Below are 25901 nucleotides of genomic sequence, written 5' to 3' on the forward strand. Positions count from 1 at the left end.
TTGAATACAGTTGGACTCATACCAATAGGCTTAAGCCTTTTGAGTCAGGTGGTATTTTAGCATTTTATATTAACTATTCAATTAGAATCTCTCAAAGCTGTTAACTTCACAATACAAGGAGATATGAAAAATGATATTAATTATAAATTGCTATATTTTTTCATTTAAACTTTCATTATTTTATAAGGAAATGAAAAAAAGAATTATGAAAAGTTATGATTAATAAAATATAAATTATAAAGTGAACACTCAATTTTAATTTTTGATATAGAATTAATTTTTGATGTAGAATTGGTTGTTGTTCTAGAATTTTTTCCCTTTAATAAAAGTCAATCCGAAACTTGACATTTTTTATGGGAAAATTTTACTCTTCTTTTTTTTTTTTTTTTGTGTAAAAGATAAAAAGTAATAAAGCCATTTTGCTCTCTATGGTATTTTTTGCTTAAAACTCTGTGGCCAACACACTGCCCACGAATAGCAATGTAGTAAAGAATGACTCCCACCACTCAAAGAAAAGACAAGGTATATAAAGAACTTTTTAATTTATTTATTACTATCAATAATTCCATTAAAAACTTTGAATAGTGGTTGGAAATCCCTTTCTTTTTTTTTTCTTTTCCACCAAAATAAAATAAGTCAGAAAGACAAAGAAAAAAAAATATTTTAAGATCCCAAGAGAATATAGATAAACATAAAGACCTATTGAGACCCTTTTGAGATAGCTTTTGTTTCCATCATCTTGTGACTTGTCTTTCACTTTATACATCATCAGCAAAACACAGAAAAAAAAACAGTGTGTGATCATCATGACAAAGAGGGCGGTGCTAATAGGGTGCAACTACCCAGATACGAAGGCAGAGCTGAGAGGTTGTATCAACGATGTGAAGAGGATGCACCAGTGTTTGGTGGACAAGTATGGATACTCAGAGGAAGACATCAATGTTTTGATCGACACAGATGAGTCTTACACTCAGCCAACAGGGAAAAACATCCGCAGGGCTTTGAAAGATCTGGTGCGATCGGCTGAGCCTGGAGATTCGTTGTTTGTGCACTACAGTGGCCACGGGACTCGTCTGCCAGCGGAGACTGGTGAAGATGATGATACTGGATATGATGAGTGCATTGTTCCCTGTGATATGAATCTCATCACCGGTTAATATCTCTTTCTTTCTCATCTTTTTTAATCTTCTTTTTTGTTTGTGTTATGGTTCCTTTTTTATTGTTTACTTTATTGGGTTTCTTTTTTCTTTTTTCTTTTTTCTCTTTTCTTTTTCATAATTCTGATGAGTTTTGATTTCAGATCTCTTTGTCTGATTGTGGAATTCTTAAACATGATCTAGAAATGGTCCTAAGTGATGCTTAGGTTTTCATTAGAAAAAAAAATAAAACAAAAAATCTTTCTTCAATTTCTCGAATTTAAGGAATGATATGGATCATGATCCGTGACCCCTGGTTTTTTGTCATTTGATTCTCAATCTATATGTGCATTACAAATAAAACACCATGATAAAAAACACTAAGAGAAATTTATGGAAGAGGCAATATGATCTGTTTTTCCAATGCTTGAAGGCAATGTCTCTCGGGTGAAATTTTTCCTCAAAAAAGTTTTCTTTTTTATTTTTTATTTTTTATTTTTATTTTTATTTTTATATTGGGAGTGCTTTATTTAGTAACGTGCGTTGGAATTTGGAACCTTGGAAGAATTCAATTCATCATAATTATTATTAGCACCTTGACAGCTCAAAAGGATCATGGCATTTGAATGGTTGAATCTCATCTTTCCTGATCAGAAAAAAGGGATGCTAGATGCTAACGCTTAATAGGGCTGTGTGTGTAAACAGATGATGATTTCAGGGATTTGGTAGACCAGATTCCAGAAGGTTGCCGGTTGACCATTGTCTCTGATTCATGCCACAGCGGTGGCCTCATTGATGAGGCTAAGGAGCAGATTGGGGAGAGTACAAAGCGTGACGGAAATGGCTCAGGCTCAGGCTCTGGATTTGGATTTAAAACTTTTCTGAAACAGAGTGTGGAAGGTGCATTCGAGTCCCGTGGAATCCGCATCCCACATCGTCGTCATCATGAGGAGGAGGAAGAAGATGTTGACAGAGATATTGCTTATGGGGAGCACGGCTATGTGAAGAGTAGGTCTCTGCCACTCTCCACTCTCATCGAAATACTCAAGCAGAAAACCGGTAAAGATGACATTGATGTTGGGAAGCTACGGCCAGCACTTTACAACATCTTTGGGGATGATGCAACCCCAAAGGTGAAGAAGTTCATGAAGGTAATCTTTAACAAACTTCAGCATAGGCAAGATGAAGGTGAAAGTGGAGAGGGCGGTGGGTTGTTGGGAATGGTTGGAAGTCTGGCTCAAGATTTCCTCAAACAAAGCCTGGAGGAGAACAATGAGGGGTATTCAAAGCCAGCCCTGGAGACACAAGTAGGTAGCAAGAAAGAGGCTTATGCTGGATCAATGCAGCGAGCACTTCCCGACAGTGGAATTCTGATTAGTGGCTGCCAGACTGACCAAACCTCAGCTGATGCTACTCCTGGAGGCAATGCTGCTGCAGCTTATGGAGCTCTTAGCAATGCAATTCAGACCATCATCGAGGAGACGGGTGGTGAAATCACCAATCAGGAGCTTGTTTTGAGGGCTAGACAGCTGCTAAAGAGCCAGGGTTTTAGCCAGCGACCCGGCCTCTATTGCAGTGACCATCATGTTGATGCTCCTTTTGTGTGCTGATCCACAAGTTTTTTTGATGTATTCATAGTGGGAATAAATTACAACGTGTTTTGGCATTTTGGTTGAGGTCTGTCTGTCTGATGTAATTGTATTGCTTTGCTTTGGATTTGGTAAATTAATCTATTCAAAAAGGATTTTCTATTTCATCTAATATTTAAATTAAAACAGTATGGTTTTTGATACAAAATTAGTTCAAGCAGAACTATGATCAATACAGCCTAGTAACCTATCGTCTTTTCACCTTTCGTGACAATGTTGACAATATACAAAATTCGAGCCAGATTCCAGAATCAAAAAAATCACAATGAATGGGACTGCACAGTGCCTTTGGATGGTGCAGAGTATGCCTTTAGTGCCTTTGGAGTGATAACGGATACAAACCGCTATCGCTTTGAGCAAAAAGCTGTTCATATCAATCGTCGATATCTTGTACCCATGCTAAATCTGCAATGTGCGCAAATAAAAATTATATTGATTTCCCCCATGTTTGAATTCCACAGAAGAAATAAATTCGATCAGGATACAAAAGATATGTAGTTGGAGGCTTCATTCATGAGCTCTCTAAAGATGTATTTTTGGATCTTTCCCCTTGATATCAATAATATAGTGTTGTGGAGAGAGAGAGAGAGAGAGAGAGAGAGAGAGAGAGAGAGAGAGAGAAGCAGAAAATTATTAAGTACTCAACCACTGCATTGGGGGAAAATTATTAAGTACTCTCGGAGTATCATTCTTCCCTCTTACATGAATGGTGGGTCCCATCATGAATTTAATTAATGAGATCTACAGTTCATGTGAGAGGAGGGAGTACGCATTTATGATACTCAGAGAGTACACAATTATTTCCCTGCATTGGGAACAAGAAGCCCAACTATTCGGCGATTGTCTGCAGTAGTTTCTATATGCACCACATGCAGCTACTTGTGGCTTTGGGGGGCCTACATAACATTTCAGTACTCATTGATAAGTAATTATTTAAGTAGACAAAATATACATTAGTGCTCACAATTGAATTGAAAAAGAATCATTCATGGGGAAAACATGATCTCTTTTTTCTCTCCCCTGTAGGAGTTCCTTCTCTCTCAACATGGAGCGAGCCTTTTCTCCCTTAAGCTTTAGAGCCTAAGGGTGCTTCCTTCTCACTTTTCTAGTTTTCTTTTCTTACTACCTCACCTCTATTTTACCACATGACATGGAGAAAACCATCGTTGACAGCCTAAAAAACCTACAGCTTCCTAAAGAAGAGGAGGAAGATATTTTCATATCATCCAATAGCACACCAGACTTGCTGGAAGAATGTGCACTGAGTTTGTTTGGGAGATTGCTGGTAGATCGCCATCAAAATCAGCGAGCCCTTAAGAATACTTTGAGATCGGCATGGAAGATGGGTTCTGACCTTAGAATAGTTGAGATTGGAAATAATATCTTGCAATTCAAATTAAGTTCAATGTATCAACTAGAGTGGGTGGGGAGAAGTGGGCCTTGGAATTTCGAAAATAATCTCCTGCTCTTATGTCGATGGAGAAGGGGTTTATCATCAGCCAATTTGGTCTTCACTCATGCACCATTTTGGGTCCAAGTTTGGGGCTTACCATTCGAGCATACGACAGAAGAAGCTGGACGTGTATTGGTGGCAAGATAGGAAGAGTCATTAAGGTAGACAAACAGTCATGGCAAGCAGACCAAGCTAAGTTTATGCGAGTATGCGAGTAAGGGTAGACTTACCCATTGAGAAACCACTAAGAAGGGGTGGATATGTTACAAATATGGATGGAGAAAGATGTTGGGTATCTTTTAAATATGAGAGATTGTCCACATTCTGTTTCACCTACAGAAAGATTGGACATGATGAAAAGCATTGTGGTATGGTGATTGAGAAGCAACCATTGGAGCGTCAATATGGAGAGTGGATGAGGGTAGGGGGAACATCAAAAGGAACAAATGAAGGATCCAGAGCCTCGAGAAGTAGAAGTCACAAACCAAAGAGTGGAGGTGAGCCAGGAACAAAGTCCCAGACCACGGTGGGGGACCTAGTTGTTTCCATTCAAAGTGGAAATGAAGGGAGCGGTAGCCTAGATGGAAAAGACAACCTCGAAGAAAGGAAAAATTTTGAAAAAGAGAGACATGATGGAAGGTCAGATTGGTGTGTAGCAAGCAACCAGAGTGGATGGGACAACTTTGAATCTGAGAAGCAGGAATTAAGCAAGGAAAAGGGGCCACGTATTGCACAAAAGGTAACTAAAAGTTTTCTAGTCAAGGAGTTGTTCAAAACTAACGAGGAAGAGTTATCAATAGTGGGCCAGTCCATGAAGCCCAATAAGGATGAGCAAGAAGTAACAAGTCCACTTAAGCCCATGACAAGCAAGGAAAACAATGAAAGTGGAGATGTGCTAGTCGGCCCAAGTAGAGGAAAATGTGGGGCGGGTAAAGGGAATTTAAAAAAGATTGCTATGGAGGTTGGCCTATGAAGCTAGCATGAAGACCTAGGAGGTATTAGTGGGTATGAAGAGGCGTGAGAATACAAAGGAGCTAGCAGAAAGTGAAGGCCGGTTCCAAAAGAAAAGCTGTGATGGTGAAGGTAAGAAAAAAGAGAAAATTTGTGAGGAAACGTCAGTGGCTACTAGGCAGTACCGCTGAGAGTAATGATTTCCTTAGGATGGAACTGCTGAGAGCTTGGGAACCTCCAGACAGTTAGAGTGTTGGGCGAATTAGTCCAACGGTGGGATCCCAAAATTGTTTTCCTTTCGGAAACAAAAATAAAGAAAGCAATGGAAAAAGTAATGGAAAAAATCAATTTTGTTAATGGGCTTATTGTGCCTAGAAAGGGTAGAGGAGGAGGTTTAGCAATGTTGTGGAAAAGAGAAGTTGATTTAGAAATCATGAGATATTCCAGAAGCTTTATTGATGCGATTATCACAGAACAAGGTTCAGGTTTCAGGTGGAGAATTATAGGTTTTTATGGGAACCTAGAGGCATATAGAAGGAAGGAGTCATGGGAAGAACTTGCTGCTTTGAACAGAAAATTTCAACTCCCTTGGTTGTGCTATGGTGACTTCAATGAGATTCTATCTGGGGAGGAAAAGATTTGGGAGGTGTGGGGGGGGGGGGGGGGGGGGGCTCCAAGATCCCAAAAGCAAATGGATGGCTTTAGGGAGGTGGTTAATGCCTGTGGTTTTAAAGATTTGGGGTATAGTGGTCTTGATTTCACGTGGTGTAACATGCAAGAAAGGGAAAACCACATATATCTGAGGTTAGATTGAGCTCTCACCACCAACGAGTGGATTAACTATTTCAATGGAATAAGAACCCTCCATTTGGTAGATTCGACCTCTGACCATTGTGCTTTGTTGATTGTTGACTCCATTGCTGTGTAGCCCTCACGAAAGCATAGGTTCCATTTCAAGGAAATGTGGACAAAAAAAAAGGATTGTAAGGAAATCATAAAAAATGCTTGGGAGGGGTGCTTGCACCAAGGCACACCTAAAGGCATAGCTACATGTCTTCAAAACTTTTCAGCAGATTTGGTGAGATGGAATAAGTTGGTTTTTGGTTATGTGCCTAAGCATATCTAGAGCAAAAGGAAAGCTCTCAATGAGTTGACTCTCCAAGATAGAAACGGAATCATGGGGAAGGAGATAAACAGTTTACGAAGGGAGATTAATGATCTTCTTGATTGCGAGGTGATATGATGACATCAGAGGTCAAAAGTTCTTTGGTATGGTCAAGGGGATCGCAACACAAAGTTTTTTCTTTCGAAGGCTTCTCAGAGGAGAAAGAAAAATACAATTAGTGGCATCTGGGATGAGCATGGAAACTGGTGTAATACAAATGAGAGCATTGTAGCAACGGCTATTTCTTACTTTGAGACACTGTTTACTACCTCTCACCCTAGCAGAATTTCAGAAGTCACTGATACAATCCCTACCAGAGTAATTGATGAGATGAATCAGAGATTGATTTCAACATATACAAGGGAAGAAGTGGAAGCAGCTCTGAAACAAATGTACCCCACAAAAGCCCCAGGACCTAATGGTATGTCTGCTATCTTTTTTCAAAAATATTGGGATGTGGTAAGGAATGATGTTACGTGTATGGTTCTGAATGTGTTAAATTCTAATATGTCAATTGCTGATATAAATAGAACCAACATTACCTTGATCCCAAAAATCAATAGTCCATCCAAAATGTCTGATTTTCGGCCAATAAGCTTAAGCAGTGTAGTATATAAGCTGGTATCTAAAGTAATTGCAAACCGCCTAAAAAACATCATCCCTCAGATTATATCTAAAAACCAAAGTGCTTTTCTTTCAGAGAGACTCATTACTAACAATGTTTTAGTCGCCCTTGAATTAATGCACTATCTAGAACATAAAAAGGAGGGGAAAGAAAATTTTATGGCGGTTAAGCTCGACATGAGTAAGGCCTATGATCGCGTGGAGTGGGGTTTTATTGAGAAAGTAATGGAAAAAATGGGCTTCCATGAAAAATGGATTCAACTAATTATGCAATGCATTACTACTGTTTCCTATTCTGTGATTATCAATGGAGCGGTCCATGGATGTATTTTCCCTACAAGAGGTCTCCAACAAGGAGACCCTTTATCTCCTTACTTGTTTCTGTTATGTGCAGATGGTTTCTCATCATTAATTAAGGATGCAGCAAGGAATCATATGTTGAGTGGAATCTCTATTTGCAGGGGATGCCCTATGGTTACTCATTTATTTTTTGTGGACGACAGCTTACTGTTTTGCAAAGCTACTGATCAAGAATGCCATAAACTCATTGAGATCATTGAGCTTTACAAAGCTGCCTCTGGTTAGAAAGTAAATGTTGAGAAGTCTTTTGTTTTCTTCAATCACAACACTCCTCATGAAAAAAGGTGTGAGGTGTTAAACATCCTTGGCCCAATGCAAGACATTAGGCATGGTAAATATCTGGGGCTTCTGTCCATTATTGGAAGATCTAAAACCGAAGTATTTGCAAAAGTGAAGGAAAAGGTTGGGAGGAAATTGGCAGGGTGGAAGGGAAAATTATTGTCCATTAGAGGAAAGGAGATCCTGATAAAGGCCATAGCGCAAGTGGTACCCACTTATACTATGAGCTGCTTCTTAATCCCGAAAGGGTTATGTGAGGAGATTGAAGGAATGATAAGAAAATTCTGGTGGGGGCAAAGACAAGAAGAGTCAAAAATTGCGTGGGTGAGTTGGGAGAAAATGTGTAAAGCGAAGTCAAATGGTGGAATGGGTTTCGTAACTTCCAAGCCTTTAACCTAGCAATGCTTGCTAAGTAAGGATGGAGACTCTTGTCAAATCCGGACTCTTTTTGTGCCAAAGTCTATAAAGCTAGGTACTACCCAAATGGGGATGTTTTAAATTCAAAGCTGGGTTGCAGTCCTTCTTATACATGGAGGAGTATTTTTAAAGGCCTGGAAGTGATCCGGAAGGGTACTCGATGGAGAGTAGGCAATGGAAGGATAATTCATATTTGGGAGGACAAGTGGCTCCCCACCCCAACAACCTTTAAGGTAATCTCTCCCCCTCGGCTTTTTGATGATTTCCCTATGGTTTTTGCCTTAATTGATGAAGATACTAGAAGATGGAAGGTTGATACATTGAAGACTTTATTCCTCCCTTTTGAGGTAGAAACAATCCTCAATATTCCACTGAGCTATAATCTTCCAGATGACAAAATAATTTGGGTGGGAAACAAAAGGGGGTAATTTTCAATGAAAAGTGCATATTACATTGCCCTCACTGTGATAAACTCATCAGGAAGTGGAGAGTGCTCTCATGGTGATCCTAGAACACCCATTTGGAAGCGGATTTGGCAATTAAAAATCCCCCCAAAAATAAGAATTTTCACATGGAAAGTTTGTGTTAATGCCTTGCCAATGATGTTAAATTTAAGAAGGAGAAGGGTGAACAAGGATGGAATGTGCTCCGTGTGTGGACTGGAAGCTGAATCTATTCTCCACGCTTTCTTCAAATGTGGTGTTGTGAAGGAAATATGGGATCAGTGGAAGGAGTGTCCAATTGTTATTGGGGTTGAAAATCTAGATTTCTCTGATTTGGCTTTAAAACTTTTATATACAAGAACTCCTAGAGACCTGGAGCTTTTGGTCGTGGTAGCTTGGGCAATTTGGCATAATAGAAACTTAAGAGCGTTGGAGGCAGTCAATCAAGGGGCTGATCAGGTCTAGAATTATGCAGTAAGTATGCTCTTTGATTATAAACAAGCTGCGATGTTTTTTTTTTTGTTGGGTCCTTCGTCCTGTGAGGTTTGTTGGAAAAAGCCTCCAGCTGGGGTATACAAGATAAATGCTGATGGGGCAATTGCAGATGATGGAAGGCGTTTAAGTATAGGAATGGTTATAAGGGACTTTAGAGGAGAGGTTGTTGCTGCACTTTGTAGAGTACTTCCAGGCAATTTTTCTGTAGGGGAGACTGAAGCTTTAGCAATCAAGGCAAGGATCCTACTTGCAAAGGAAATGGACCTTCACCAAATTATTGTTGAATCTAATTCACTCTCAGTAGTTCAAAGCATTTCTTTCAAGGATTTCAGAGGAGAAATCGACTATATTTTCCATGGTATTCTTAGTTTCCTTGAAGGGTTTAGCAGCTGGCAGGTCCGGCACCTGAAAAGGGATTATAATAGGATAGCGCATGAGCTTGCCCGTTTTGCTAGATGTAATGATATTAACTAGGTGTGGAGAGGTGTCTCCTCCAGTAGTGAGAAACCTGATCCACATGGATCGCTTGGAACTAGGCTGCTCTCTGTGCTTTGTTGTATTTTAATTTCAGGTCTAATGAAAGTCTTCTTATCAAAAAAAACAAAAAAACAAAAAAACAAAAAAGTCCTCACAATTGAAGGACCAAAGCCAAAATGTATTACTTTCTAGCAAGCCAAAATACAGTCTTAATACCTCTACATTTTAACATGATGAACTAAAATATTAGGGTCAGAAAGAAGTATGCTTATTACTAGACAAGACATGTAAACACAGAATTCCCAGCCCGCCCCATCTTCGTTGATGGGTGTGGTTAGCTGAAGCATTTTATGTTCACAGTTTTGCATTCAAATAAATTGAAGGATTGAAGTCTTGAAGCAATAGGCTTGTTTGTCCCAAAATGTTAGAGAATTTGATTGGTTCCTATTAAAGAGAGATTTTATATAGTTCTATGAAAGTTATTAATGCTACACTTAGTTTTTTCTTTTTCTTTTTTATAAGAGTGCTACACTTACAAACAATCATTAAAGAGTGATTTTCATTATTACTTGAGCATATAATCTCATGAGAATTATTAATCACTTCCTTAGTGAGATATTTTTACAGTATTCTATGTAGCAAGGGAGAAGGGAAAAAAGTACAATGATTTTTTCTTCTTCTTCACTTCTAGAGGAATCCCAATGCTCAAGAAGTTTTAAACTGCAACCTATATATAAAATATTAGATCAAGATCCTCTTTATTTGCTGTGAGATGGAAATGATTCATTTCTTATAGTAAAAAATAAATGGGTAAATTACATTGTACCTAAATGGAGGTTTGGAAAAATATTATGTGTATTTGTGTATAGGTTGGTAGGATGCTCCTTTGAATTGCATGGATTAAAAGACAGGATTGCCCTAATCCCATTTTTTTGATACCAAATAAAGAACATTCATTCGTTAAAAAGCAGTCTACAGGTCAAACTAAAAAGTTAAGTCAGGCCTAAGCCTACAAAAGTGGACTGGGAATACAGTTGTGATATGGGCCATATACAATGGGCCCTAATGATGGGCTCGATTAACATCTTTATGAGGCATTTATTTCAACTTTTGACATTCTTCTTGCCATGTTAAGAATAAATTTCTTTAAAAAATATTATTATGTTGTGGTAACGGGTAACCTAATGGACAATAGATTCCATTTTTTTAACGGCTCTAATTTCACGGACATGAATTATCTACTTTTGTTGAACCTTAGTGTTTTAATCATGATTTTGAAACTCAGATTGTTAAAAGAACCAGAAAATGGAGAGGTTCAAGATTTTTGAGGTTGAACCAAGGTCAAACTATGATGTGTCATTTAATTTTTAATGAATACGATATTTCAATTGTATTTATGCATATTAATTTTTCATTCTTTACCAAGAGAATACATGTGGCCCAATGAAGTATAATCCAACCTATCATTTTAGTGCCTTCTCTTGTGTTATTGGCCAACACATGGGCTTCCTTATGGGCCTCTTGACTTACAAATTGGTCCATAAGTAGCCAAAAATAAGCCCACTCCTTATCCTCCATATCATACTCATTCAATTTTTCCTTATAAAATACATAGGCTTAGCCCATGTACAAGATAAAATAATACAAATAAACCCAAAGAGGGCCTTGTGGGCTTTTAAAGTCTTTAGAAAAAATGAGCATTAACAAATGTCATATCACACCACATCTAGAAGAGAGAGGAAGGAATATATATATATATATATATATATATATATAATGGTAAGAAAGATTAGCTCACATTCAAATTTAGGTTTTAAAGTGAATATTTAGTAGGTGGGTGATTTGAAGGAGATGGAATCACAACAAAGTTGTCTAGTGAGACCGAACAAGTATAGCTCTAGTCAAGGGTGTAGTTATCTATCAAGAAAAGGGAAAACCTTTAGTGTGAATAGGCTAATTAGTGGGGATGCAATTAGGGGTGTACTTAGTGTGGTTTGGTGCGGTTTTGGGTCATATTTAGCATTGCACCATGCAGTGCAGTTTGGGGGCAAGTGTTTGTTAGTGAATTCCACCAAGTAGAATGAGGAAGACTCCCATGCCTGCACTCATGGTTGAGTAAAGAGTTCTACTAGGTACCTATTAATGACTCCTATAGTTGTGCAAGGTAGACTACAATGTTCGCCCTAACCATGGTCGAGTAAAGGGCATACTATTGGTGATGGTGATGTATGACACTTGGATTGTTAAGAAAAAGCTTCTATTCAAGAGAGAGATTAAAATTGAAGTACCCCTAGTGACTCCGTAGCTAGAAGACTCACACATGAAGAGGGAAATTTGTTGTGATATTCACGTGTGAATAGTGTGGTTGGCTAAGGAGTGAAGTTCCACATTGAATACTAATAAGAAAAGTAAGTGGTTAATTGAATACAGTTAAGCTCATACCCATAGGGTTAAGCCTTTTAGGTCAAGTGGTATCCATATGTTATATTAAGGGTTTAACTTATCTCCAGTACTTTTTTACTGGAATCTCCTTTTGTTTTAATAAGAGACTATCACGTCACCCACTAACTAAATAAAATGTGGAAATTAAACCCACCACCACTTGCCATTATATATTTAAAACAAAATGATACGTCCAATTAAAAAAGTACTAGAGATAAGTCAAACTCTTATATTAAGTACTCAATTGGAGTCTCTCGAAGGTGTTAACATCACAACACAAGGAAATAGGGAAAACGATATAAATTATAAATTACTATTTTTTTCATTATTTTATAATGATTGATAGAATATAAATTATAAAGTGAACACTCAATTTTAATTTTTGATTTAATATTTGTGTAAAAGGCACAAAAAAACATTAAATTAAATAATTAGGATATAAATTATAAACTGTAGCCACATCATAAAGTTGTGAAAATAGATATAGAATTAATTGTGGTTCTAGAATTTTTCCTTTTAATAAAAGTCAATTCAAAACTTTACATTTTTTATGGGAAAATTTTACTTTTTTAGGGGAAAATTTTACTCTTTTTTGTGCAAAAGATAAAAAGTAATAAAGCCATTATGCTCTCATATGGTATTTTTTGCTTAAAACTCTCTGGGCAACACACTGCCCATGAATAGCAAGTAGTAAAGAATGACTCCCACCACTCACAGAATAGAAAAGTTAAATAAAGAATTTTTTAATTTATTTATTACTATCAATAATTCCATTAAAAACTTTGAATAGTGGTTGGAAACCCCTTTTTTTTCTTTTCCACCAAAATAAAATAAATTAGAAAGACAAAGAAAAAAAATTATTTTAAGATCCCAAGAGAATATAGATATACATATAGACCCATCGAGACCCTTTACAGATAGCTTTTGTTTCCATCAATTGTGACTTGTCTTTTGAGGTAATTTGCAGGATAGCATTAGTGAGGGAAAGAATATGATAAGTTGACATGCGTTAGAAACAATACTGGAAACTAGCATCTCAAGTTTTAAAGGCTCGATTTCAATCTAAATATTGAGTCTTAAATACTCAAGTTCCACTTGCTAATCTAGGGTTTTTTTGCCATATAGATCTTGAGTCTTATAGACTCAAGTTTGTAAACAGTAAATCCGAGTTCACAAGACTCGATTTCTATAGTGAAATAGATCAAAACAAATCAAATCAGGCAGGAACAGAGAAACAGAGAACAGAGGAACAGAAGAACAGAGAACGGAGGAAAAGATCAGGAAGGAAGAAGAAGGAGAAGGAGAAGAAGAAGAAGAAGAAGAGGAGGAGGAGGAGGAGGGGAGGAAGAAGAACAGAGGACCAAATCGGGCAGGAAGAAGAAGACTCAGATTTGGAAGGAAGAAGAAAAGAACTGAGGAAGAACAAGAAACAAACTTGTTTATGGAATGGAAAGAATGGGAACTTGAGTTTTAAATCCTCGATTTCCACGTGGATTTTTTTCCGTATCAAACTACCATCACATGCAATTCGAGTCTTACAAACCCGAGTTGAACCTTTTAATTCGAGTTTAGAGTCTAGAGATGCTAGTTTGCTATATAGTTTTGCAAACATGATAACTAACTAAAATATTTCAAAAATAATGTTAAAAGCAAAAAAAAAATTCGAGCAAACAGTGAGTGATCATCATGACAAAGAGGGCAGTGCTGATAGGGTGCAACTACCCAGATACGAAGGCAGAGCTGAGAGGGTGTATCAACGATGTGAAGAGGATGTACCAGTGCTTGGTGGACAAGTATGGATACTCAGGGGAAGACATCACTGTTTTGATCGACACAGATGAGTCTTACACTCAGCCAACAGGGAAAAACATCCGCAGGGCTTTGCAGGATCTGGTGCGATCGGCTGAGCCTGGAGATTTGTTGTTTGTGCACTACAGTGGCCACGGGACTCGTCTGCCAGCGGAGACTGGTGAAAATGATGATACTGGATATGATGAGTGCATTGTCCCTTGTGATATGAATCTCATCACTGGTTAATATCTCTTTCTTTCTCATCTTTTTAAATCTTTTTTGTTTGTGTTGTTATAGTTCCTTTTTGATTGTTTACTTTATTGGGTTTCTTTTTTCTTTTTCATAATTGTGATGACTATGATTTCAGATCTCTTTGTCTGATTGTGGAATTCTTGAACATGATCTAGAAATGGTCCCAGGGTATATTCCTAAATGATGCTTAGATTTTCATTGGAAAAAAGACAACAAAAAATCTTTCTTGAATTTCTCGAATTTAAGGACTGATGTGGATCGTGATCCGTGACCCGTGGTTTTTTGTTATTTGATTCTCAATCTATATGTGCCTTACAAATAAAACATCATGATTAAAAACATTTAGAGAAATTTATGGAAGAGGCAATATGATCTGTTTTTCCAATGCTTGATGGCAGTGTCTCTTGGGTGAAATTTTTCCTCAAAAAAGTTTTCTTTTTTAATTTTTTATATTGGGAGTGTTTTATTTAGTAACGTGCGTTGGAATTTGGAACCTTGGAAGAATTCAATTTCATCATAATTATTATTAGCTCCTTGACAGCTCAAAAGGATCATGGCATTTGAATGGTTGAATCTCATCTTTCCTGGTCAGAAAAAAGGGATGCTAGATGCTAACGTTTAGTGGGGCTGTGTGTGTAAACAGATGATGATTTCAGGGATTTGGTAGACCAGATCCCAGAAGGTTGCCGGTTGACCATTGTCTCTGATTCATGCCACAGCGGTGGCCTCATTGATGAGGCTAAGGAGCAGATTGGGGAGAGTACGAAGCGTGAAGGAAATGGCTCAGGCTCAGGCTCAGGCTCTGGATTTGGATTTAGAAATTTCCTGAAACAGAGTGTGGAAGATGCATTTGAGTCCCGTGGAATCCGCATCCCACATCGTCGTCATCATGAGAAGGAAGAAGATGTTGACAGAGATATTGCTTATGGGGAGCACGGCTATGTGAATAGTAGGTCTCTGCCGCTCTCCACTCTCATCGAAATACTCAAGCAGAAAACCGGTAAAGATGACATTGATGTTGGGAAGCTACGGCCAGCACTTTACAACATCTTTGGGGAAGATGCAACCCCAAAGGTGAAGAAGTTCATGAAGGTAATCTTTAACAAACTTCAGCATAGGCTCGATGAAGGTGAAAGTGGAGAGGGTGGTGGGTTGTTGGGAATGGTTGGAAGTCTGGCTCAAGATTTCCTCAAACAAAGCCTGGAGGAGAACAATGAGGGGTATTCAAAGCCAGCCCTGGAGACACAAGTAGGTAGCAAGAAAGAGGCTTATGCTGGATCAATGAAGCAATCACTTCCCGACAATGGAATTTTGATTAGTGGCTGCCAGACTGACCAAACCTCAGCTGATGCTACTCCTGGAGGCAATGCTGCTGCAGCTTATGGAGCTTTTAGCAATGCAATTCAGACCATCATCGAGGAGACAGGTGGTGAAATCACCAATCAGGAGCTTGTTTTGAGGGCTAGACAGCTGCTACAGAGCCAGGGTTTTAGCCAGCGACCCGGCCTCTATTGCAGTGACCATCATGTTGATGCTCCTTTTGTGTGCTGATCTACAAGTTTATTTGATGAATTCATAGTGGGAATAAATTACAACGTGTTTTGGCCCTTTTGGGTGAGGTGTGTCTGTCTGATGTAATTGTACTGCTTTGCTTTGGATTTGGTAAATTAATCCATTCAAAAAGGATTTTCTATTTCATCTAATATTTAAATTAAAACAGAAAGGTTATTGATACAAAATTAGTTCAAGCAGAACTATGATCAATACAGCCTAGTAACCTATCGTCTTTCACCTTTCGTGATAATGTTGACAATATACAAAATTATATCACAAAAAAATTGGAGCCAGATTCCAGAATCAAAAAAATCACAATGAATGGGACTGCACAGTGCCTTTGGATGGTGCAGAGTATGCCTTTTTCTTTTTCTTTCCCCTCTTTCCTCTTCTTCAGTGACAACCTTGCATGGGCTCCTTTAAACATTTTACGTTCCCTGCTTCAAAAATGTTGCATCTTGGCAGGAATGATAACGGATACAAACAGCTATCACTTTGAGCAAAAAGCTGTTCATATCAATCGTCAATATCTTGTACCCATCCTAATTCTGCAATGTGCGCAAATAAAAATTATATTGATTTCCCCCATGTGTGAATTCCACAGAAGAAATAAATTTGATCAGGATACAATAGAAATGTAGTTGAAGGCTTCATTCATGAGCTCTCTAAAGATGTATTTTTGGATCTTTCCCCCTTATATTAATAATATATTGTTGTGGAGAGAGAGAGAGAGAGAGAGCAACCTTGAAGCACTGATTCAACCGCTGCATTGGGGACAAGAAGCCCAACTATACGGCGATTGTCTGCAGTAGTTTCTATACGCACCACACGCAGCCGCTTGTGGCTTTGGCGAGCCTACATAACATTTCAGTACTCATTGATAAGTAATTATTTAAGTAGAACAAAATATACATTAGTCCTCACAATTGGAGGACCAAGCCAAAATTTATTACTCTCTAGCAAGCCAAAATACAGTCTTAATACCTCTACATTTTAACATGATGAACTAAAATATTAGGGTCAGAAAGAAGTAGCTTATTACTATACAAGACATGTAAACACAGAATTCCCAACCCGCCCCATCTGAGAAGGCCATGCAAAGACTAATATATAGTCACATTTGTCTCTCCTCATACTAGCATCCAAATTCTTACCCTTGAAAATTTTGCTATTTCTCACTTTCCAAAGACACCAGAGATACAGACATTTATCCGAATGGGTTGTCAATAGGGATTCAATTTCTTATTGTTGACCAAAACACACACACACACACACACACACACAATACGCAGCAAAGCAAGACTCGAAAAAAAAAAAAAAAATGGGGGGGGGGGGGGGTTGCCTTGAAACCCTAAACTACTAAAGTTTTGCAATCAATACTCTTATTTGATATTAAGTTTACCCTAAAACCTAAACTAATATGTTTAATTTATTTGAAATTAAACATAAATTTGGACAGTGGGGTAGACATTGCAAAATAATCACAAATAAAGGTGTTTATTGCAAAATTTTGTAATTTAGGATGCACACTGCAAATGGCCCAAAAAGATTAGGATAGATAGCTGTGATTAACTATTTGATGCAGGAGACACAGGAAGATTTTTATTTAGTATTATTTATGTTTGCAAGTCAATTGCATTTTTATATTTTAGGTCCTAGTAGTTTATTAGACTATTAGTATTTCAATTTGAAAGCAGGGCTATTTTTGAAATAAGGAAATTAAGGTTTCCTATGCCAATTAGAACTAGGGTTTAACAATCCTTTATAAGTAACCTATTATACTCCTGGAGGAGATGGTTGATATTTTGATAAATGAAAAAACAAATGGCTGTTTGGTCTCTTTGGTCTCTTTGGTCTGATGCTAACACAATTCCACCCTTGGTGCTGACTCCAAGCTAGGACTCATTGGTCATATTCCTTTATTTTCCTATCTTTCAATTTTATTGTTAAATTGTTCTGGTTGCCCTGTGTCACTCTTATTCCAAATCAGGACGAAATACCCAAAAATAATCTTTGATGGAGCTCAAGCTCCCAAATTCCCTTTTCCAGGATTAAGAACACCTATCAAGCATTCAAAATTACAATACGCAGAATCAGAGAAATAAGCATCCAATATCAATATCTTATTTATCCAAGAATCTACTCCTGGATCCCTTGACTGGTGCCTTCTCAATGGCAAGAATCGACTTGAACTGAGAATTGAACATTAATAATTTTCTGTATCAAACATTATCCTAAAAATTATACTTTGTCCTTTACCCCATCACAAACTCGATCACCTTTCGAAATTTGGATAATGACTAAGCAATTAGGCTAAGGGATAAACTACCCCTTTTGATAGTATCAGTTGGACGACATAGTTTTGGGGACAAGAAGGAAACAAACTAAAAGAAAACTTAGTAAAATAAAAGTAGCTTGCTTTTGCTGTATCGTATTTTCTGCTGCTTCACTCAAAACCTGAGCAGTGATGTGGAGAAAAGGGAGGTTCAGGGAAGTAGTTCCAATGGGTTAATCTTGGAAAGAACATGTACAAGAGTGTTCAAAACCTCTATTAAGAAGGAAGAAAGAAAGATAGACTAGGCAATTGAAGTAGAGTACAACCTAGAATCATGGAGATAGTTTGACATTCTAGTGTCTGCATGACACAACTTGTCACATTATTATTTTTTTTAATTTTTAATTTTTGGATTAGTACAAACTTGTTTCACAATTAATATCCAACTTCCAACTCTAAATTTTGTTCACCTTCAGATGCAATGAACTCTGAACTTTAACCTGAACATAAAAATGTTTACCTTCTATTTTCTTGGTAAATAAATGCAGAACTGAGTAGGACTCTTTTGAATCTTGAACACAGTTAATACCAAGTTCGAAAACAAGGCTTCCTTTTAACAACTATTTGCTTTGCAAATTACAAAACCAGCACAGATATATTAATTGAGAAGCAGGTGAAGCAAGGTTACCTGCTTAGAAAGGGCCTTCTCAATAGTGCCCCAAACAGGAAGGATGATCCCACCCAATACATTTACTTCCTGTATTCTTCTGCCAGTTTGACAGTAGTCACCAAGCTTACAATTGGGGCCATGCATGCACTACAAATAAAGATAAATAAGCTACAAGAAAAAGAAAAAAAAAAAAAAAAAAAAAAAAAAACAACCAGAATCGACAGGCATGTACACCAACCATTAATTTAGGGTATCAGGTTTAGAAATTAAAAATCTACAGTACAGATTCTTGCACTAGTACAGGATAGATGACAGTTTAATTAATTCTAAAGACTCATAAAATTTTAAGAGAGAAATTCAAGTAGTTAAGGAGGTAATACAAGGAATCCTTTGCACTTACTACTCCAGGGTTCTTACTTATTTATACAGGCTAAAATTTAAGCTACACCTAATGTAATTATGTTAGTTCCACACCACTTAATAACCTAATGTAATTATGTTAGTTCCACACCACTTAATAACTTTTTATTGGATGAGTTTTTGAACAGTCGTTCCACACCACTTAATAACTTTTTATTGGATGAGTTTTTGAACAGTCCAACATTGCATTATAGTATCTCCTTAAACCCTCCACATAATTTAAAAAATATCAAGATGATTAAAAATCAATAACTACTAAATCTAAAAAATTTGTTAACATTTCAAGTTTTTCATATTTTAGAATTGTACATAAAACATAGTTTTTTTTTTTTTTCTTTACAAGTAATAGTGCTTCATTGAAAATAAGAATAAACAAAAAGGAGAACCCCAAGTACACAGGCAGTGTACTTTGGATACTACATATAAAATATGTTTATGGATCGAATGGTAAAAAACATCCAATTGGCATGAAATTTGGCATTCGTATTAAAAACATATAATCTAACATTGGGATTCTCTTAGTCTTGTACAACACTTTTTTGTTAAAAATTCCGTTACTGCTAAATAAAAATTTTGCACCATGCGGTGTGTAAACTAGATAATGCTGAAAAAATAATGAGTTTGCAGTATCAAACATTTATGAGTCTCCACCTGTTTAGTCGGAACAACTAAATGTTAATCTTCATAGTCCAGCAAGACTTTTTAGGAAATATTAGGTGGAAAGAAATTATGAGCCACATTGTTTCAGCATATACATCTAGTTGAAGGTGGCTTGAACAGCATTGTTAGCGAGTAAGCAATTCATGCCTTTAATCACAAATATAATAGCAATTTTCAATATCAAGTCATGTACACCTAATTAGCCAATTATTCATATGAAATTGATCATTAATGTTGTTCTATGCAGACATCACTCGACTATATATACAAAAATAACTTCATCAACACTCTCTACCTGTTTAGATGATACTTCATATTCATCTTCCCAACCACTACGAGCTTTCTCTAAAGATGATAATTTTCTGTACTTGTTTTTAAGCTCTGACAGGGTCATTTCCCTGGAGAACATAAAAATAAGGTGGTTAGAAATTAGAGGCTAAAGTGCAATGCTTAATAAAGCCAGGTAACTACCAAGAAAAAAACAATATAGTTATGATCTTTTATCATATAAATCTATTAATTATGAAAATAAAAAATCTATACCTTATTGACTCCCCAACAGCAGGACGGACTATCTTATACATTCCAGAAGCAGAACTGAAACACAATTCAGAGCAAAACAATGAAAAGAGCAAGTCAAGCAGGTGGCTTTACTGATTTGAATTATATATATGCTATTGTGTACGTCAGTGTGCATTGGTAATGCAGGTGCACATAAATATGACAATTGAGGTTTTTATTTGTAAGATTTAGTAAAGAATAAACTATATGGGATGGTTTCAAAATAAAAAGGAAATAAGTTCCAATAGTAGAGTGAAAAAATCACACTAGGTAACTTAACCCCAAAAAAATATAGTCAACAGATATAGACCTTGGGATGGTTTAACGTAAAAAGTAAACTCAAGCCCGCAATTTCAACATGTCAAAGAGAAACAATAGGTTTTGATATAAGAACATCAAATTACATTCATATTGTTCAACTAACTCAAGATAACTTCCCTTAATGCGAGAAGCATGTCTGGACTTGGGAGTTTCTAGCCACTCATATTCTAGCAATTAGTAACCAAAGTAGATATTTACTTAATGGTACTGTGCAAGATGAATAACAAGCAATTTCAAGGGGAAAAAATGATAACATTAGCTAATCCCATATAATACCAATATACAGTCCAGTCTAGTTAAAATGTAATACACCCTCTGTCCCCTTTTTTTGTCCACTTTTAATACACACACACACACATATATATAGACACACATACTTAAATAATATAAATGGCAGGGTATTGGAAAAAGAGTAATTAATGACAGTTGACTTTTAAAACTAAAGCATTTTAGGACAACCAAGAATAGAATACTGGACAAAAAAAAATAGGATAGGGAGAAATATTTACCTAAATTAAGGAATAAATAATACACATAACGAACAATATTATTCAACATCAGTTCCTCTCATCCGAACGCTGCCAAAGATCTAGTACCTCTAATCTAAAATTCAATATGTATGACTTTGGTTGACTTTGAAACTGCCACCCATAATATGAGCATAGTGGTGCAACATTCCTTGTGTTTTTAAGCACAAGATATCCAAATTCTTATTGTATCAATTTAGGGCCAGTTTGGTAGAAGGTTTTTAATACATTATTTTGCTTTTGAAACCTGAGAATGCTGGGTCCCACTTATGAATCTAGTGTTTGGTAGGTGTTTTGAGGATACAGTTTTAATAAAATAGTTTCCAAAATACAGTGTTCAAAACATGTATTCTGAAAACAGCCCTTGGGGGGTTTTCAGTACTCTGAAAATTGCTTTCAATGGCATTATTGTAAATATTTTGGCCCCAAACAAAAAAATTTTATTTTCAGTTCTTTAAAAAAAATTCTCAAAAAATGCAGCCAAACACACATAATGCAAAAATTTGTTCCCTGGAAACTGATTTCTAACCCAATTTTTTGAAAAACATATTCACATTGTTTTGAAAACAAAAACAAGAATCCTCACACCAAACAAGCCCTAAGCATTTTAGAAATAGTATCATTCTTATGAAGACAAGCCAACAAGTCAGAAAGTTGAAACCCCCAAAAAAATAATATATATAAAGAAGACATGAAAACAATAAGTTGTTCTAGATTCCTTCTTAGATTTATTTATTGAAATGTATATTTTTTATAAGTAATAAAATTTTTATTAAAAATCAAAAAGTAGATTATGTACACAGGAAATTTATATTTATATAAGTGCATGATTGCATGGATATAAGATTCAACAAGAAAAAGCATGGATATAAGAAAATCCAAATATAATACCTTTCAAATGCCAAAATGAAGTGACGTCTCCCCAACCACTCCCTTCTAGATTCATAGAACCCATCATTTGCTGAACTAAGCCCATCTTTTTGCTTCTCGTCAAGCATGGTACTTGCAGACTGACACAGGAAAATTGAATTAGACATGTTTAGTTACTTTCCAAAATCAACAACCCACTCAACTTAACATTTGGAATGGAAAAGGCACCTCCCACGTGACTCCACGATCAAGAGTGAAAGTAAACAGCACTGTTGATGCCCCAGACATTTGATCCTCGTGAACAGTCTGAACAGAAAAAGAAATTAGTAAGACAAAATTTGAAAACCCGGTGAGAGATTTGGAAGAAGAATTAACCTTGGGAGTTCCTTGCAATTCAATGACATTAGCTTTGATATCAACAATCCCTGAGTCAAGATTCCCTTCAATGCGTGCATTCTGAATAAGGAGATCCAAGATGCTGATGAATAACTCAAACAGCCTGTGTTTCGATGGATGTGTTAAGATAACAAGCACAATTCTAACTGCAGTGACCATATCACTTTACAATCAACAACCCACAGACCTGTTTTGAATATCAGGGGGCAAGCCTAAAATCCGGTTAAGGAAACGTCCAACGTCATGCATGTCTGAGTCAACAATACGGCCAGACAACTTTCCAGAATCTTTTCCATTAGCTGTGCCAAATATAAAACTCGATCATATATATAAAACCAAGTAAAAGTGATAGTTACAAGAATATGAACAAGTAGATGGTTTTATTCCACTCAGTTGTAAGTAGATGGTTTTAGTATTAAAAATTACCAAGAACTGTGTCCCTAACTATTCCAACAGACACAAGAGCAGCTTTTGCCTTCACAATGAAATCTTGGATTGTCTCTAGTTTTTCCGATGAACATCCAGGAGGTACAACTGGCAGAGAATCCTGAAAAGTATGAGTTTGTTAGTTCCCACAGTATACCGCTTATTTTTTCCACTGGTTTTAGCACAAAGAGAGCAAGAGAGATATTATTGTCAGGAAAATGCTATAAAATAAAATAAGAACCTGCTCCATTATTCCTTTATACATCACCACAAGGGCCCTCTTTCCATAAGCACTATCATAATTATAAGCACTCAAAGATGGCCCTGCCCTGCAATGTATTCAACCACATATAAGGCACAGGATTCAGTGGGTTCACGAATAAGTTTTTTTTTTGATAAGTTGAATTCACATAGTGCTTTCATAACCAAAATATCAGAACAAACCCAACTTGCCTGCGGTCTCCCTGTGTTAAAGCACCAAGGGATGCTAATCTCTTGGCAACAATTGATGCAAATCTGCGCTCTCCGCCTAGATTAGTGAAGAGTAGCCTGCAAAGCATAGGAGTAAAAATTAATTTGTCAAACAAATTCAAAAACTCCATAAATCATCAAAGACATCTACTTTGAATGCGGCAACCATTTGCAACTGTCTCAACTAATTCAAATTGGCAAAAGCATTACTGGGGTATAAGGATTGTGTAGTTAACGGAGTTGTAACAAGCGTGAGAACAAGTGGAGATGTCACAAGTGAGTTTCCTATCACAATAGGATTGCATCAAGAATTCCTTGTGTTGATTATGAATGAACTTACTACACTTTCAAGTTGAAGTCCCTTAGTGTATGCTTTTTTGAGGACAGTATAGTTTTAGTGGATGAAATTAGTCGCATAGTAAACACGAAGTAAGAAATATAGAGGGGTACTTTAAAATCTAAAGGACTGAGCCTAAGTCTAAAATAGAGTACATAGAGAGCAAGTTTAGTAAAAAGAGAAACAAGCATGAAAGTTGTAAAACGTAATGGTCAAGAGACAAATGGATGGCATAACCATAACATGGTTAGAGAAATACTTATAAAAAAAATAACATGGTTAGAGAAAGAATATCCTCTTTGGAAGCCTAAGGTTAAGGCAAAATCCAAGAATAAGTGTCCACAGTGATTAACTAGGGTTTATATTTTATTTTATGTTTTATTTGTTCATTCTAGAGTCAAGGGTATTTTTGTAATTCTACAATTGTTGGGTATGGGCCATAGTTATGGCCATGGGTTTCATTTTTGAAAGGTACAATTTTAATAATTGAAAAGGACAAAAGCACCAAGCAGTACACAGGATGAATACTGAAGGTGAATCAAAATCACTGAAAAGTATGGCAATCAAGAAATTCCAGCAAACTAGAAAAAGAATGACCACTTAAAGTAGCCATCCACGCATAGAAAGTACTTAAAAACTGAGCTTCAAATTCGCAATAGATGGTTCCATGCCTTCGAAAGTGTGGCTATTCCGTTCCTTCCAGATAACCCACAAGATACAAAGAGGGATAGCAGTCCAAATATCTCCAAAACTGTGGGCTTTGGTTTAATTCAATTAGGATTTGGTTTACTAGTTGAAGCAGAAGTCCTCATTCTACTAAAAGAAGTTAGAGTTAGGGTCTATGAGTTTTGTACTCAAACAAGTTACAGTTGATCAATAAAATATTGAGTGTTTTGAGTATTGAGACACTTTAGCCTTATTGATCTTTTTCCCTTCCTTTTCTCTTCGATTTTATTTTTTTTCCCCTGCAATACTATTCATGGAACTGTTAACAGGTTGTGAAAAAAAATCGACTTATGTTTTTTTTTTTTTGCTCTTTTCAACCCTAAATCAAATCTTCTCTGTTCTACTACAACCATTCTCAATCTTGAACCCTAACCTTTCATCAACAATTCTACACCCTAGATCCACCCTAAACCCTCCACAACCACACACATTTGACATAGGTCAAAGAGAGGTCGCCTTTTCTCTTTCATTTCTGGCGCAAAGTTAAAAGAGCACAAGCTATTTCCTTTTCTCTTTTTCTTTTTGCTAGGCCAAGCTATTGCAGCTATCATTTGAATATATGGCGTTTAGTAACCTGTACTCAGGCGCTGAGGCTTGATTTGACCGATGAGTTCTTCCAAACTGTTGAATTGCTCGGTCAGCACTCCATGGAAGTTCTAGTGTCAAATGCACCCTTCTTTTCTGTCATTAAATAGTAAAATGAAAAAAAAAAAATGAGAAAAGGGAACAGCTTGAAAAGAAAATGGCGAATAAATTACATATCTGAATCCTCTAGGGATGTTATATTCAGTTCTTACTAAGAAGAAAATTGCAGTAAGCATGCAGATGAGGTAGTCGAAAAACTATGCCCTGCATATGAGAAAAATTTTCACAAAATAAACATACCTGATTTGTGGCTCTTCTATCTGCCTGCAAAGAAACACCAGCCGACCCCGCTTCAGAAATGATGGCAACCAATTTCTTACCATCCATGAAGAGCTGCTTCTCATGCATGTTGACCATCTCCATTGTGACATCTTTTCTAAAGCAATATACAAAATAGCAACTTTTAGCCACCATGAAAAAAAAAAAAAACAAAGAACCATGAGGAAAAGGATACCCAAACTCACGTGTTCCGTGCTTGGTAAGTTACACCTTTTCCACTAGCAGCCCTTACAAGCATGCCTCGCCTCCCTGTAATTTCTGACACTTTTTCAGGCCCTCCAAGCTGCATAAAAGTTACATGCATGGTCAACAAGGATAATAGCATTAGATGCAGCAGAACTGCCCATGATTCCACTGTTAACTAAACAGATCCAATGTCCAAGTATAAAAAGCAGTGAAGCTTGACAGTGCACAGAAGAACAAAGATTAACACGTGAGGCAACAAATTACAATAATAAATTATCACACCACACACCCCCCCCCCCTCTTTTTTACTCTCCCTCCCCCTCTTATCCATATTAAAAGAATGTAGTCACCTCCCCCACAGATAGGCTTTGTTAACGAGAAAGTAGCTGTTGAGCTTTTAAAGGACTCAGGAAGTTACAACAGTATCACAACTCAACTAATGGCTTCAATCTGGAAAAGCAGACATAAAGTTCACAGTTCTTAGTCTTTCAGGACTGAAAAACAGAACCTAGCAAGTTGAGATAAGGTTCTTTCACTAAACATGCATGCCCTCATTTACTCAAAGTCACCGTATTCTCAGTTCTGTCCTACTCAGCTTTAACTTCCACTACTACAAAAGAACTCCTTAGAAATGGAATCAAGG

At 36.8% G+C, this 25901-nt stretch overlaps 3 protein-coding genes across 4 annotated transcripts; 2 read left to right on the forward strand and 1 right to left on the reverse strand.

Annotated features, from left to right (window-relative positions):
- The first annotated feature begins 648 nt into the window (after positions 1-648).
- LOC115987732 (metacaspase-4-like) lies at positions 649-2887 on the forward strand. The gene is made up of 2 exons (XM_031111323.1): positions 649-1152; positions 1842-2887. Exons 1-2 carry the CDS (start codon positions 807-809, stop codon positions 2744-2746), a joined length of 1251 nt encoding a protein of 416 aa, XP_030967183.1. The 5' UTR covers positions 649-806; the 3' UTR covers positions 2747-2887.
- A 219-nt stretch (positions 2888-3106) lies between these two features.
- Positions 3107-25391, reverse strand: LOC115986384 (protein FORGETTER 1-like). Of its 2 annotated transcripts, none has more exons than XM_031109325.1 (15): positions 25258-25391; positions 25034-25169; positions 24723-24829; positions 23068-23163; positions 22856-22943; positions 22615-22735; positions 22376-22487; positions 22168-22291; positions 22021-22098; positions 21814-21932; positions 20057-20110; positions 19809-19911; positions 18452-18580; positions 16232-16343; positions 3107-3190 (listed from the first exon to the last, which is right to left on the reverse strand). In XM_031109325.1, the coding sequence occupies exons 1-15, from the start codon at positions 25374-25376 to the stop codon at positions 3159-3161; spliced, it is 1530 nt and encodes a 509-aa protein (XP_030965185.1). In that variant the 5' UTR covers positions 25377-25391; the 3' UTR covers positions 3107-3158. The 2 variants fall into 2 exon arrangements, with proteins under 2 accessions (XP_030965185.1, XP_030965184.1); XM_031109324.1 differs by lacking the exon at positions 3107-3190 and adding an exon at positions 15609-16036.
- Positions 13556-15637, forward strand: LOC115986385 (metacaspase-5-like). The gene is made up of 2 exons (XM_031109326.1): positions 13556-13923; positions 14578-15637. Exons 1-2 carry the CDS (start codon positions 13578-13580, stop codon positions 15483-15485), a joined length of 1254 nt encoding a protein of 417 aa, XP_030965186.1. The 5' UTR covers positions 13556-13577; the 3' UTR covers positions 15486-15637.
- Positions 25392-25901: the final 510 nt, after the last annotated feature.

This window comes from Quercus lobata, chromosome 4, assembly GCF_001633185.2.
Source record: "Quercus lobata isolate SW786 chromosome 4, ValleyOak3.0 Primary Assembly, whole genome shotgun sequence".
NCBI lineage: Eukaryota > Viridiplantae > Streptophyta > Magnoliopsida > Fagales > Fagaceae > Quercus > Quercus lobata.